Source organism: Schistosoma haematobium, chromosome 4, assembly GCF_000699445.3.
Source record: "Schistosoma haematobium chromosome 4, whole genome shotgun sequence".
In the NCBI taxonomy this organism is placed as follows: Eukaryota; Metazoa; Platyhelminthes; class Trematoda; order Strigeidida; family Schistosomatidae; genus Schistosoma; species Schistosoma haematobium.
Window position 1 is genome coordinate 29,525,607 of NC_067199.1, and position 16,366 is coordinate 29,541,972.

Here is a 16,366-nt window from a genome sequence, read left to right on the forward strand (position 1 = left end):
AAGAAATGTCTTAGTACCAGAGTAAATGAAAGATGGACAACGTTTTACCTCACAAAGCATAAATAATATACATGGTTAATTTTTAAATAGCTTTAGACACCCTTTTCAATAATTCTGGTTACAAATAAACATTATATCAAATGGAATAAAATCATTTAGAAATCGAACTCTTAAAGAAAAAAAGACTAATAAAATATAACTTACTAGGATCGATATAACTTTTGTATGCAATACCTATGGTACGTAGTCCATCACCAGCCATTTGTTCAATTACATCTCGAACTAAATTATCTTGATGAGATTTACTAAATGGTTTAGGTTCACCATTAGCATCCAGGATGAAACTACATCTGAAATTTTAATGGGAGAATAAGCATTCAAATCAACTTCAGGATTACTATTATTTTAAATAGGCAAAATAATTATGGCATACATACAACAAATACCCCAGTTTATTGTGGTTTTAAAATGCAATTAACTACTATCAAATTATCTTGTTAATGACGCTCGTTACAAAGTGACCACAACAGAGGATACTATTTTAAACCTTTGACCATTGATTCGCTCTTATAAAAAAGCGAAATCAGAAACTTTACTTCTTTCAGTGAATGCTTAATCAGTGTTGTCTAACAAATTCTAATAATTACCGTTCGATATTAAAGTTATAAGTTGGTATAATGAAGGATTAGTAAGACATCTCACGGATTATAATCACAAAAATAAAACCATCTATAAAGTCACATTCTTTTAGATATTAAAAAAATTTATAAATAATCAAATAGTAATTATCCAGTTAAAAAATGTGCCTGATTTCATAACTTACTTTTTTAAAACCATTTCGGAAGCACCTTTAGTGAAAACAGTATAACCTGGCCTATCAGGTTCCAAGTTTTTAATCACTGTACTCATTGACTTTCGTAAAGAATTAAATGTGAATACTTTCACTAAACTTTCTTGTGGCCACCGTTCTCGTATGTCCTCATAATTTACGCCTAAATGGCGTACAAATCCAAGCAAAGCACATTCGGTTTTATTTCCCAGTTGTTGTGGTAATTCACCTGGTTTGTCTGGAATCTAAGACAATAATACGAGTGTTTTGAAAAAAACAGAAAATATATTAGGCAAATTTCTTTTTGTTCAGAAAAAAACTTTTTTTTCAAGTAAAAATGAATTTTACTTAATGAGACAGAATTATTGATGAATTTATTGTGCACTAATTCCGACCAACTCTTGTTTACTACTACAAAGTAGTTTCATTATTGGTATTTGGTTGACTTAGATAACCAATTGCAAATAAAAGGATTTTCTTTTTGTGTATTTACAATAAATTAGTTGGTCACTATCTTACGATGTTTCTTTATTGACTGAATGGTGAAGACTTTCAAGAACATACATTGTTAGGTCGTTTTTTGATACTCTCTTGTATCTGGAGTAATCGCTAACCAATTCCATACATAGATCCATAATTATGGTGCTTAACATAAGCATAATTTTTATATACTGTAGTGAACGAAAACACTAATGGGGACAACCAAATGTATTTCAACACAAAATTACAGAATCTCTTAGTAAAATCTGAGAACTATACAATAAATACTCCATTTGCGAAATGCCCATTATTTGTCTTAGATGTGACTGTTCCTTAGTTTGCACACCAATCATTCTCTGTTCTCGTTCTCTTCTCTTCAATTTTTTTAAACTCCGACCTCCAGGCATTTCACTTTCGACTGGTGATACTGGTGATATATCTGTCGATATAAGTAGCATACACCACAATATTATCTTAACAGTTGAATTCGTAAATCGACCTAGGTTAGACCATCATTGAAAACCGTAAAGCACTGGACATTCATTTCGTCCTAGTATGTCTACACAGCAGTTTATAATCACTATCTCACACGCGGTCTAGCTTAGATTTACTTATGAATTTAGCTGCTAATATTACAACAATCTCCACAAATCCCCATTCTGATTTACTCTGTCAGTTGCTGATGGAAGTGATTGCAAAAATTAAATTTAAAGCAACTCAATGCTGAATTGCTTTATTCCAAAACCTTTTTTCTCACAGAAATTCTGATATTTTTTTGGAAAAATAATTTATCATTTAATATCCTCATTAAAAACAATCATATTATTAAACTGAAAAATCCCTTACAATCACACGTGATGTATAACTACTGTTAATTGCGACACCATGCACAAATCTGTGTCCAATTCTATGATTTAAATCTTTCAATTTTGGTAATTGGTCAGTGTTTTGGGTTAATTTCTCACCAAAATAACATTGAACAACCGTCATACGATTTGTTGTTAAAGTGCCTGTTTTGTCAGAACAGATAGCTGTTGCATTACCCATTGTTTCACATGCATCCAAATGTCGTACAAGATTATTGTCCTATTAAAAAAATTTTTTCGAAATACAATTCATAAGTACATATGACTATTAAAATACAATAAACCATATCATCTTAAGCAAAATGTCAAAAATGTGAACAAAATTTGTTTCATCATGAAACTTTATGGAATATGAACAAAAAAAGAAGTAACATGCTCAAAGATGAAACTAACCGTACAAATCAGTAAGTTCAAAAAGAAAAACACTTACATTAAATAGCATCTTAATATGTCATCCACCATTAAAAAAATGAAAAGGCTCACACTTGAATTAAATTGATTTTGGAAGTCCTGATGAAAATTTATCTCTGAAGTGTGTTAAATAACATTTTGTGTTAAATATAAATGTAGTCAACCAAAATTTCACTACTTCAATGTGAAATTGTTTTATGACAGATATTTTAGAGAACCAAAAATAAAATCTAAAAACTTCATGAAATGTACACAAAACATTGACCGGTAAAATTTCAAGAAGAAACATATTTTCCATATTGAAACTTCAGTCCCAATGATTAATATTTCATTTTAGTTTGAATATAACCGTGCCTTGAAGCAGATAACTGAACTAAGTCAGCCAATCTACAGGAAGCCTTGAATCTACGTTTCCGATTGGATGGCATTCATCTGAACTCACATAAGAGCTGATGTTTTATCAGAGATTCTAACACACTTCACTCAACTCCAGAGTTATAAATACTACTATTTAGATATTCAAATCACGACTGATACTCAGAACTAAAATAGTCTCACTAATAGGTCAATAAATACTACTAAATATCATGTTGTCTAGTTCTCACTGATGGCTAATCAAATTGAGATATGATTACTGGACAGTAACATCACTGATATAGATCAAATTCAGCCATCTAAAACCATGTTCTCATTATCTCCATTGAAATTGAAAATTATGTTAAAATGAATAATGGATGACATCAAATTTAGCATTTTAAAAGAAATTACATTTTTCCCTTAAAAGCTTTTCTATGTATAACTAAAATGATAAATGTATTAACAGAATGCAGTATTGATTATTTGCTGTTCAACTACGTTTATATGTCAACCCTTGTTATAATTATTGAATAGAGATCACTAGGTTTATGTTAGGTATTTTTTAATATTGTTAATAATGATTTCCGGTTTGGATTTTTTTTCTAAACAATATTTCTCATTACTTTTCCCTTATATTTTTCATTCACGGAAAACGCTAAAAGATAAGTATCCATAATCGTATTTCTTTGCCTAGACTTTTACTTTCACATTTAAACGCGAAAGAAGCTACAAACCTGAACAGGATGATGGGCGTCAACCATTCAATGAAAACAAAGTAAGAAACTAATAAATTTTTAAAACTTTAAATCAATGTTTTATTTTCTGTCTAGTACAAAGAATAGATTTACTGGAAAAAACATAACAGTAGTGTTACTCAGTCATAGGGAAACCAATAACAATTAGATAGAAAACAGAAATGATCATTATGTTCTCAGTAAAAAATCTTATCCCAATAACAAAATGGTTGTGAGCAGTATATACAGACAACCGACAGGAGTTTTATAAAACAAAGGGGAGGATACTTGACGTGTATTAATCCCTGTTCAATAAATATGATCACTAATTTTAACAAACACATATTGGTCTTGTCTAATGAAATAGACAATTCAAAAGAAAGAGATATGATGAAAACCAATGATAGAAAGCAGTCAGCCGTGTGATTTATTAGTTTTTTTTCTTTCTAACTGATTCAACTGATAAGCATAAGTTGCTGTTCAATCTGTAGTATTACAGAATAAGAGTTGAATGGACAAATTTCTGAACGACAATTTTTTATTTGAAAAAAAAATTAAAATTAAATACTACTTATTCTTGTTTTGAATTCTATGAATGAGTAGAGTTGACGGAGATGCTGAAAGTGATGATCTACTGAAATAATGTTTTTCACACTGTTAATTAATGGACATTTTTTTCACATGAAGTAGGATTATTTAGTTAGGCATAGTGAATGGCTGGTTCGTTATAACAACTGGTGTTAGCTGGATATAGATTAGTTTAAAGCATGTTCCATGCAGGATTGTGTTGGGGCATGCTGACTGCCCATTTTGTAGTTTGTCGGCGCCAGCGGATACTTGAAGAAAACTGTAAAAGCATTAATTTACTAAAGTTTCTCTCATTTTTGATATATACTTCCATTCAACCTCAATTATCAGGAACGCAATTACGTTCCTATTCAACCTTGTTTTGATTTGAGGACTTGTCGAATGAAGTATTGTCAAACAATGCTAAACAACAAGAGCGACTAAGTCGTATTAAGAGAAATTATAGAAAACTAAACATATATATCCTCCTTTGTTGAAAGGATTTTGATTTTAACTGTTGTTGATACTAATAACTGAAATGATCAGTTTCTGGAAGTATAAAGCCTTACCTTCCTTAACTGATCTCATGATATTATCTACATTTGTAAATTGACAATGCCTGCGAATAGGATCCTATATTTTCATATCATTTAAGATGCATCATCTTCATGCTAATGTGTGTGTGACGAACTCTATACTTTAATACCAGCCGTTTAAAATATGTTGAGTTATACTTCTAACTCCAGTTAATTCACAACTGTGTATGGCTATCATTTGATGAATTGAGGCATATCTGTCTCATTTTAGGTATTTATAAGAATTATAGGTATTTATTAAACCTATTTTTACAAATGTTAAAATATTGACTAACATTTCGTTATTTTTTATTAAATATTTGAATATTAACTACTGAAAATATCTCCTGGTAAATTAGTCAAATCTGTAGAATGCTGTTTGGAAAAAAAACAATAACGTTTGATACGGTTTTCCATAATAATTGAAAAACATAATTAATAATCTAGGCTAATGATCTGAAAAATGTTTCGAAGTATTCAATTGTAAAATTCAGATTATATTGTCAGTTGTCGAAAAACTAATTTGCTTGCAATATACTTGGTCATCACAGATATTATCTTCAGATTCCATAAAATATTTTTCACTCCTCTTTTAAATAAACGACTAATCATTGACTTAGAGATGAGCTTCACTAACACATCATTTGGTCTCTATTGTTAGTTATGACATATTTTTACACTTTTAAACTAGTTAACTGACTAGTAATTTGATAGATAATGAAACAGTCACATAGTTAATTGACTTTTATGGCACTGCAATACGCCAAACAAGCTGTACATATTAGGTTAATAAATTTTTATATTATACTTACGTATATATATGTATTTCAATCCTGTATCTGATCTATTGTCAGTATAATATTTTAAATATTGTCACATTATGTATGGCATGTCAAATACCTATCTACAAATCATAATCTATTTCTGACTATGCTTAATATTTCCGAAATTAGTTTTTTTGTCTTAATGAAAGAAACAATAAGTTGAAAGATGGATTAGGAAAGAAAAAAAAGTGTTGCAGAGTAAAAACTAAATTGCGTTGACATTTTCAATAATTACTAATCTAATAATAGGAATATTAAAATCCAGAATTGTTTTAAATTCACTTGATATTGTGTACTTGAGTCCCGGAGTGAACATCGACTCTGGAATGCAGGTACATCCAGCTGATGATTCCCAAATAGGATGAAACGCCTATCTTGGATTCCCTTTCTAGCCACCATTCGTCTTTGCTCAGAATAGTATTGTATAAAAAAGTTATTCATATTATTTTGACAGTGAACTAGAAAATTCATGAATCGAATATGTTGTAAGTCATAGGTTTTGATAGTTCTTAATGAACATTAAAAACATTTTGAAAAAATCAGTAGGAATTTCTTGAGGATAGAAAAATATCTAGTTTATTAGAACTGGGTATACTATGAACTAAACGTTTGTCATTAGTTACACTTATTGGAAATTGTGTGTTGTGAAGTAAATCGATAATAATTTTTTGTAATAAAGTGGATGATAAAAATATGAAATTTCAAAATAAATTTCGTTATAAACTAACAGTGATTGAAGAACTACTAAGAATCAGAAAGTATTAGGCTGTAACCTTCAGTTCGTTCGTAAGTCAACTGTAGGATGTACTCTTTATTACATGAAATGTTTAAATGGCATTTACAAGAACTTCATATTTTCCTATTCTGGTACCATTGGCAATGCTTCAAATTAACTCAGTTCACCGAACAACTTTATCATAACAATCTGTTAAAATCGATAGTGTTAATCAATTCAGTAAACCAGTTCAAAAGTGAAGGTAGATTTTGATCCCTAAACTGAACATACATTTTTATCTTTAAATTTAAGTATGTAAACCACTAAGCTAGGAAGTCTATCTATGATATTTTAAAAAATGTCTACTTCAATAAAAAATAAATATAACTGTAAAGAAGTAAAACATCCGATGCATGTCCAAAAATGATCGTTAAAATCTTAAAATATCAATATATGAAGCATTAGAGTTCATTAAAAAAGTACAGGCTGAAAGGAACGAAATAAAATATTATCTCCAATAAACGTCAATCACCATACCCACCAAGTGAAAATAAAAATAACTAGTAACTAAAAGTCTTTAAATATTTATCAAAATATAGAATTTCATTTTACTGAAATAAAGAAGCAATGACCTATGTTATCTCATGGAGTCCCTATTTTTAATTACCAAAATCTATTTTAAGCGCTAACATCCAAGAGCCATGTGTATGAGAAGACTTTCTGTCCCTAAAATGCAGGCATTATAGACTAATAGATTGTATCTCAACTGATAGGACTCAGTATGTTATTTAATATTGACATGCTCCAATAATAATTATTAGACTAACACTTTTAACTCAACTAACGGTCATTTTTATTGTGGATCATGAAAAATACCATATATAGACACATTTGTATTCGTTTCTTTGTAATGTTTAAGTTTAAATATGATGTAATTACAAACCCGGTCTGATTATATTTAATTCTGTACTAACTAAACATGGTAATAACATCTGATTGAACAAAATGAATAACAGATATAGTATTTATGACTATTCATCTCACATATTGTATTATTCCATTGATTTTTTAATAACTTAATGTTTTGGAAATAATCGACAAACCAACCGAAAATCTATCTGTACATTTTTACATGTGTTTTTATACTCTTATGTTATTAAATTTGTTCCTATCAATCAAAATTAAGTCATATAAACAATACAGTAGGTTAAGAAAATAAATTGGCAAATTTGAGGAAAAATGAAAATTAGAAAACTTTTTTTCATTTACTTTTGCTTTTATCCTTAAATACATTTGTTATTTAATCAAGACCTTGATTCTGATTATTAGCACCATCATTATTATGAATATTCTAACCAAATTTCAAATATCTTCTGTAACTTATCTAAAGTTCATGAAATGTTTCTTATTCTTCATAATAACGAACTCAGTGAATTCATGAACAAGAGATAATGTACAAATAAATGTTTAAAGAGTTTATACATAAGGAAGTGATGGACAAGAAATCACGGTTAACTTCAACTACCAAACACCTTAACATATTGGATATTATGTAAAGTCATCGAGGTGATCAGCTGCATTAAAAGATTGATGAAGCAGAACATTGGTCACTAACTAGTAATCAATCAACAGTATTAAGAAAGTAATATGCTGAACAAGAAGATATTTCACAATTTAGAATAAAATCAGCTTTTGTGTATCAATTTACACCAAACCAAACAGATTGACATTATTTCTAAAGAACTATCTAGAATCCTACTACGACATATTAATTTTTAAAACTTTGAAATGGAATTTTTCTGAATAAATTTTCGATAAAAAGATGTCAGTTGAAAACATAATGGGAAATAATTCCCACTACCAAATGTAATAGCTGACTTATTTAAGTCGGAGTGTAATAATGATTGATCTGAAACACATTTTGAGCTAATTGATTTATTCATAGTAACAAAAGACCAGATAGTTCAGATCCATATCTCTAAAAAAATTGAACTAAAGAACTCAGCGTTAATGCAATTCCTGTAACAATAACATAGCCTAAATAAAAACAATAAGTAATTATCAAAAAGAAATCCCCTATACCTTTAATTGGTATAATCACAATGTTTTTTCAGTTAGCCAGATGTTTAAGTAGGATTGATAACATATTCCAGATAATCTCAACGATCTGTACCTTTAGGGTATAATATAGCCACCAAATAAGTAGTAATGGTGTTAAACAAGTTGTTCTAGTCAAAAAAGTATAAATTAACACCTGCAAAGTTAGAAAGATTCTCAGCCTGTTACTCCTCGTGAAGAAGCATAGGCCGCTCCCCAGCATTCTCTATCCAACCCTGTCCGGGCGATCCTTTCCGGTTGTTATTCATCCTTTTCATATCTGATTCTATTTCCCAACGTAATGTGTTCTTTGACCTTCCTCTTTTCCGATTCCCTTCAGGATCCCAAGTTAGAGCTTTCCTCGTGATGCAGTTTGGTGATTCGTGTAGTGTATGTCCTATCCATTTCCATCGTCTTTTCCTAATTTCCTCTTCAGCTGGAAGCTGGTTTGTTCTCTCCCACAATAGGCTGTTGCTGATGGTGTCCGGCCAATGGATGTTGAGTATCTTGCGTAGACAACCATTTATAAATACTTGTACCTTATTGATGGTGGTTGTTGTGGTTCTCGAAGTTTCAGCTCCGTACAGTAGAACTGTCTTAACAGTCATATTGAATATTCTGACTTTTATATTGGTTGAAAGTTGTTTTGAGTTCTATATGTTCTTCAATTGTAGGAATGCTGCCCTTGCTCTGCCAATCCTCACCTTTACGTCTGCTTTTGATCCTCCTCGTTTATCGATGATGCTTCCCAGGTGTGTGAAGGATCCTAGATCTTCCAGAGTTTCGCCATCAAGTGTGATTGGATTGCTGTTCTCCGTGTTGTATTTGAGGACCTTGGTTTTCCCCTTGTGCATGTTGAGGCCTAGTGATGCAGAAACTGCTGCTACATTGGCTATCTTTATCTGCGTTTGTTCGTGTGTATGCGATAGGAGGGCTGGGTCATCTGCGAAGTTCAAATCGTCTAATTGGTTTTGAGCTGTCCATTGTATGCTGTGTTTTCCCTCAGATGTCGAAGTCTTGATAATCCAGTCGAACACCAGAAGAAAGAGGAAGGGAGGGAGTATACAGCCTTGTCTGACTCCGGTTCTTACTCGGAATGCATCTGTCATCTGTCCTCCATACACGACCTTGCACTGTAGTCCGTCGTATGAGTTCCGGATAATGTTGACAGTCTTCTCAAGAACTCCATGGTGTCGGAGAAGTTTCCATAACGTTCTCCTATCTACACTCCGCCTGTAGATCTTCTAGAGTTACTGCCTGTCCCAAGCCCGGTTATAGGAGGAGGGTTGGGCATGGGGTGAGCGACTACATCTCGTAGAAAAATAACTCGCTAAAAAAACGCTAACCAGAGAAAATAATTCAAATCATTTCAGTGTTTAGCTAGACAAATTTTGTCCCTACATAAAATATCATGAAATGAGAAAAATAAAAGCATGAAAAAACCAAGACAAGATAATAACACAAGAAACTACTGACTGTTTATGTGATTTGTATTGCACCACAAAGCTTTTTCCGAAAACTGAAGATCTTAAATGATGGAATTGATTTAGAAATGCATTCATTCTTTAACTTTTTCCAAATCATAAACTATCCATTAACGTTTAATAATTTTATTTTCTAAATAATTATATGTCTTATCTAGTTCAGTTCAGAGAGTGACTTTTTTCATATGTTAATAAAAAGTTCAAACTCCCGAAATGATTGTATTTTGTGACTAAATGGCACATTAACTTGTTTTTCTGATCTTGTTTTACTCTGTTATCTGCCGACTGACAATACAATGATTTGGTTGTTTAATTTAGATATTCTCCACATTTTTGGAAAAAAAACCCAGCTGAGTACAAATTCATTTTTGTATTCAGTGTTTGGATTTTCCCGTTGATGTTTAGGACTGCAATTGATCAGTCGCTGTTTCGCAGATTTGGACCCTGTGAGGTTTGCCTAGATACGGTTTTAGATCACAGGCATTCTAGGCAGAGATGGATAGTAGCTAGCAGTGGGATCCAAGACGCGTGTTTCGTCCAACCTAGTGTCTACTGAACTCAGTTGTTAAGTGTATAACGTGATGTCGTTTGAAAAGAACGTTATTTAGTTCGAGTAACGGAGTGAACACCAACTCTGGGATACAGGTACATCCAGCTGACGAGTCCCAAATAAGACGTAACACACTTCCCGAATTCCACTGCTAGCCACCATCCGTCTCTGCTTATAATTATTTTATTTATTTTAATCAAACAAACAAAAGTATTGTTCTCTACTCAGTTCTATAGTACACATCCTACATCATATTCACTGTCTTATTTTCTTATAATGTATTAATCAAGTATTATCCTAACGGATATTATGAACACAAATAATATAAAATCACTTTTAATAAAAGTTTCACTGTTAGCTACCATTATCTCAGTATAAATTGACTAAAACCTGACTACAGAAATGAGAACCTCTATATTTCAAATTACGGAACCGAATTTAATTTATTTACCGTGAGGACTGAGATTCTTAGTTTCAATTCTTGTTAAAGTCAATAGTTGTGCATTTCTAATGTTAGTTTTATAGAAATTCTAACTAAATTCTAGACAGTAATATATTCTTTCTTTAAAATTTGAGTGCAAAGTTGAAATAATATTAGCCATTCGTCTACTGTCTAACTAACAACATACATCGATGTTATTTATCAACATAAAACAACAGGCTAAATTGCTTACCTTCATCATTTTCTTGACAGAATAGGCTAATGAAATAGTTACAGCTAATGGAAGTCCTTCGGGCACAGCAACCACAAGTACTGTTACACCAATAATAATAAACTGTACAAATTGATGTAAATGTCTGCCTGTATCCCAGTGTTCTTTGTTAAAATAAAATGTAGTGACAGAAAATTTTACAATTAATATTATTACTGTTAAACTAGCCACAACGGTACCTTTAAAGGAAAAAAATAAAGGGTAATTAATAATTTTGATTAAATTATCGAAAAAAATTAGTGAACAGTTCGAATTAAAACGATCAACATTTAAAAAAATAATGAATCGGAATTCACGGATTATTTGATCTCTAATCAATCGTTAACATTAAAAAACTTGAGGGGTTTGGTTTTTAATTTACTTCAAGTAAAAACGAAATATAAATAATCTTATTGGTCTAGTTTTTTCACTCAAATACTAGGAAAAAATACGTTCAAATAAATGGAAAGATAGTCAGTTCATCGAACGGTTTATCAAGTAATGGTAGTCAAATACATAGGCTTATTTCATTCCACTTTTATTGTGGATTCTTAGATCTCTAATCATTTACTTCTTCAATAGAAAACGATTTTTTCCTTTTTTTCCATTACTTTCTATCACCTACTAACAAGTAGTAAAGCTAATTGGTTAATGATTCCATTCACAACACCATTATCAGCTTAACTTCAATCTTTTGCTCATAATATATCATCCATATTTGAACCATGCGGCATAAACGTTTTGCATTTTAGTAGATTGAAGCTATAGGTTCATTAAACATCTATTAATGACTGGAGCCAGGTTATCAAGTTTTAAATCTAAATAGATTTCTACCTACCAAGTTTTAAAATAATTACTAATCAGTCTGGTAAACAGTATTTTTAACTTAAGATGTCTGGGTGAAATCACAAATAGCGTATTTCATATTTGTTGATGGTCCGAAAGTTTCAGGCTCATTTAAGACAACGTAACAAGTGTTCACACATGAGAAAAATCACGAATGTTTTGCTTCTGTCTTTTAAAAAGATCACTATTATAAGAATCACACTTGTTCAAAAGAGTTCAAGGGAGAAAATGAACCGATAACTAATGATGAATAACATGATTTCACTAAGAAAATCATAAATCTTACTCTATTCAAGCTCTGATTTTTACCAAATGATAGATTATTCACTTAATTAATAAAATCATAGAGTAAATACAGTTTGCTAGAAGTGTTTAAAAACAGCAAGTTTGTATTCCAATTCAATGAAATTATGATCCCTTTCTGCTAGATTAAGCCTTATTTTGTTTAAAAATAGGGTAATCAATCATTTAGATTTATTTATATATACCGAACAGCTTTAAGATTGTATATCAGAACTGGACGAACTAGTTTATCTATACTTGCAATGCTAGTTAATAACAGAAATTCTGGAAAACAAAATGTTTAAATATCATATGAAGTTATGTTTTATAACTCTTACTGACTTTGTCAATCAAATTAAAGTTAACTGATATGTGCACAGTATGAACGAAGTTTGTCTAAAGTCTAATTTATATATAAAATTAATTTTTTGTTTATTTAACATATTTATTAGACCTATTTATTACTATTGGATATACATTTGACTGCCATTCACGTAATTACTTCATTATTTATCAAGAAAAGAAGAAAAGGATAAACATTTGGATGAAATTTTAAGTAGGCGATTTATTTAGCTTTATGACATAACAGTTGTCTGTGTGTATAAAATCATATATAATTTTAGTTTACTTCAGTGTAGATAAGAAAAATATTGAGCTGGGATAATCTAACAAACCGAAAAGATTAATCAGGATATTTATATTTCTACATGTCTTGTGCATAATAATCCCTTTTGAAGTTTGTTATCATTAAGTAAAGTAAATAAGTGACTGTTAGGAATAATCAATCGACTAGTAAACAATTTTTGTCTTATTTTATACGTCTATCATTGAGTAGTAATTCTATAGATAAAATAAATATGAATATCAGTATGAGGATTTTTAGAAATTGTAGCATTTTTACAGTTGAATTCACGAATCAATATAAGCTAGACCACTATTCAAATCTGGAATTGTGAGATATCTCAGCAGTGTATATACATGATCCTGCACGCGGGACTCAAACCCATGATCCGAGTGCTTAACCTCTAAACCACTGAGATGGCATCGAACGGTGAAAATACTACAATCTGCACAAACCCCCATACTGATAATATTCATGTGCTTACTAGTGACTACCTTCAAGACGGAACTCCTGGAGATCTAGTGAGAAGCCATGACCAGTGCATCCAGGTTTTAAATAGTGGTCTAGCTTAGATCAACTCGTCGATGAAAATACGAATGTACTCAGTTCAGTTTGACAATTGTAACTTACTAAATGCTTATATTAAAAGCCAAAATTGATGAAGTAGTATTCCATATCCGTGAAAATCATAGTTAAAATAAAGTGATCTCTTTTTATTCCCATCTTGTCCAGTTGAATAGACTTGATTTTTTAAAAAATTCATTAGTGAACATCTGACCTTTATTTTGTGCTTCCATACTATAAAAATTGGTAATTATTAAGTTGGAATGAATTATACCGCCTGTTGTTTTTCGATTAATAGCAAATGCTTCTTTGTTCTTGAACGAAATAGGAGATTGTTATTGGTAATTTCACTAAGTATGGAGACACGATGATAGCTTATCAGATATATTAAGCGCTTTAGTGATGCTGAAAATGATATTTAAGAAACAGTACGCTTTGTAATATATCCTGAAGCTATATCTGCCAGTGGTGATCGACAAATGATAGACAAAATATCTATGATCTTTTTAGAATACACATACTCTGGATTCATTTTCCCATGAAATTACAATAGATTATATTTTAGGATTGTACAAATAAAGTAGAATACCTCTTTGAAACCTAACAAGTTTTATTGATCATTAGTTAAGATACATTGCAAAGTTATTTAACTTACCCAGTTGTCCAATTAAGCTGGCTAAACGAGTTAACTTCGCTTGAAGCACTGAATACTTTTTCTTTCTTCGTTTACGACCTTTAGGTGCATCACTGCTATCTTCAGTAGCCTCTGCATCTCCACTACCTAAACTGTTACGCTGATTTAAATTATCATGTTGATGATTTTCAATACGACCACCTGTGGCTGCCGATTTATTTTTACCTGGTCCCACAACTAGAATATAACCAAAAAAGAAGTAGAATAATTAGTCATTAATAATAACGTTTCTTACTCAATATATATTGCACACGCTTTTTGACTAAGAAGTTTGTAAAGTAAGACACATTCCAATAATTCTCTTGATTTCAATTCGACTTAAATAAAAATTCAAAACTAACTGTAGTATTTAACAAGCTGGTTTTTTATAAATATCCTGTATCTTTGGTAGGGAGTTGATTCGTCTGAATCAGTAAGAACTAAAGGAAACTGAAAAGTTAAATTTTTTTTATCTCCGAAGTACTTAGCTTAATACTTAAAAACATATTCAAATAACAGCTCATAGTTTCATATAATTACTAGACAAAATTGATTGACATTGGATCACATAGAACTATAATTATTATATAACTACATACTGTAAAACACACTTTTAGTAGATATGCTAACGTTCGTTATCATTAACTGATTTTCTAGTGCACCTCTGTCATTTGTATCTGACAGAAGCATGCAATATAACATTCAAAGTAAAACGTTCATGAATGCAGTTTCTATCCTTTATGAACATGGGTCAAATGATCATAGAAATTGATGTTTGCCTAAATTATCTTCGACATTTGTTAACTAGTGTAAACTCTAAAAATAAATAAACATTAACAATCATTAAAGTATGAATTTTTATTACAAAGTTAAGCTAATAGTTAGTATGTTTGACTCTATTCTAGCCTTCTAATTCCAACAGTAAAGTAAAAAAAATACGACTGAATTAAAGAACAATGTCAAACATATTCCTTTCGTAATATTTACTTTATATATATATATATATATATATATATATATATATATATCGATAAAGTGAAAACCCCTATACAATGAAAGACAGTTAATAGAATATTTACATTCTTATTGGGGTTTGTTTAAAACACTAAACGCTAATCTTGAACTTTGCGTGTCTAAAGTGTACCAGTTATTCCATTACAATATAAATGAGAAATAGACTTTTGTATCTGTTTTAGCAAACTATAAATGCGAGTAGATATTTTACTAGCGTTGAATATAGGCACAAAATATACAATCTTGAAAAATATAATTTGAGATCAGTGGTTAAAATGAATGATAGGTATATTATATTCAGTTATATCGGTTTATTTAGAACGTTTTTGAATAGAGAGTTCTTCTTTTTACTAAATTGTGAAGTAATTATGTGTTTCATACCAACTGACAGCAAATAGATCTATTGTACATAATGAACATAGATATAAATAATTCGAACGGCAGTGTTTTCTAGCATATTTATAAACCTACAAACAAAGATTATCTTTAATTACGATGAAAAAAAGCCTAATCTAATAGTTAAACATTCTGGAAGCATAACATTCAGATCATTTAGCAACGAACAGCCACATCGACACAGGCCAGCAGTTAACTAACAATGATATTCAATGTAAATGCAAAGACAAAGAAAGACAACAAAACCTATGGAGATTGCCAACCGCAAACAAGGTAAACGAAACAAACTGATATACTATTAATGGAATAGCTAGAAAGTTGATTGCTATATAAAGTAAGTCGTGATGTTGTCCATAATGATAATTGTAACTCTACATCTAAATCCCATAGCTCAGGGAATAAAACATCAAGAAAACTATCCATTTAGACCGTGAATCTTCTCCATCATTTTACCGATTGCAGAAACATTAAACTAGTTATTGTTTAATAAATCGATATACTTAATTCTTTGTTAAAACTATTTCTCTACAATATATTGCCCAATTCATTAGAATTCAATAAGTGACCCTAGTGTGAAGTATGAATCAAAAGGATGTTTATACAATAAAATATTTAATTCATGTACAATTTATGATGAGAATAAATTGTATGTTAAAAAATCGCTAATATTTTGCACACAAGTGTTTTTGAGTATTTTTTTTAATTATGTTCATTCCGTACTACATTCAGTGCAACATGTTACAAATTTTTCTGCACCAAACATTTTAGAATAAAACTGTATTAGATTC

The 16,366-nt window shown here is 30.5% G+C and overlaps 1 protein-coding gene across 2 annotated transcripts in view; it reads right to left on the reverse strand.

The window, feature by feature from the left end:
* The window catches only part of ATP2B1_1 (ATPase, Ca transporting, plasma membrane), a 143,666-nt gene that overhangs the window by 29,496 nt on the left and 97,804 nt on the right, over positions 1–16,366 (reverse strand). For both annotated transcript variants that reach the window (XM_051216156.1, XM_051216157.1), the window contains exons 6-10: positions 14,151–14,366; positions 11,164–11,381; positions 2,156–2,395; positions 824–1,074; positions 205–350 (exon numbers count right to left, since the gene is read on the reverse strand). In XM_051216156.1, the coding sequence (XP_051066721.1) occupies positions 205–350; positions 824–1,074; positions 2,156–2,395; positions 11,164–11,381; positions 14,151–14,366 (1,071 nt within the window). The remainder of the gene's footprint in view (positions 1–204; positions 351–823; positions 1,075–2,155; positions 2,396–11,163; positions 11,382–14,150; positions 14,367–16,366) is intronic.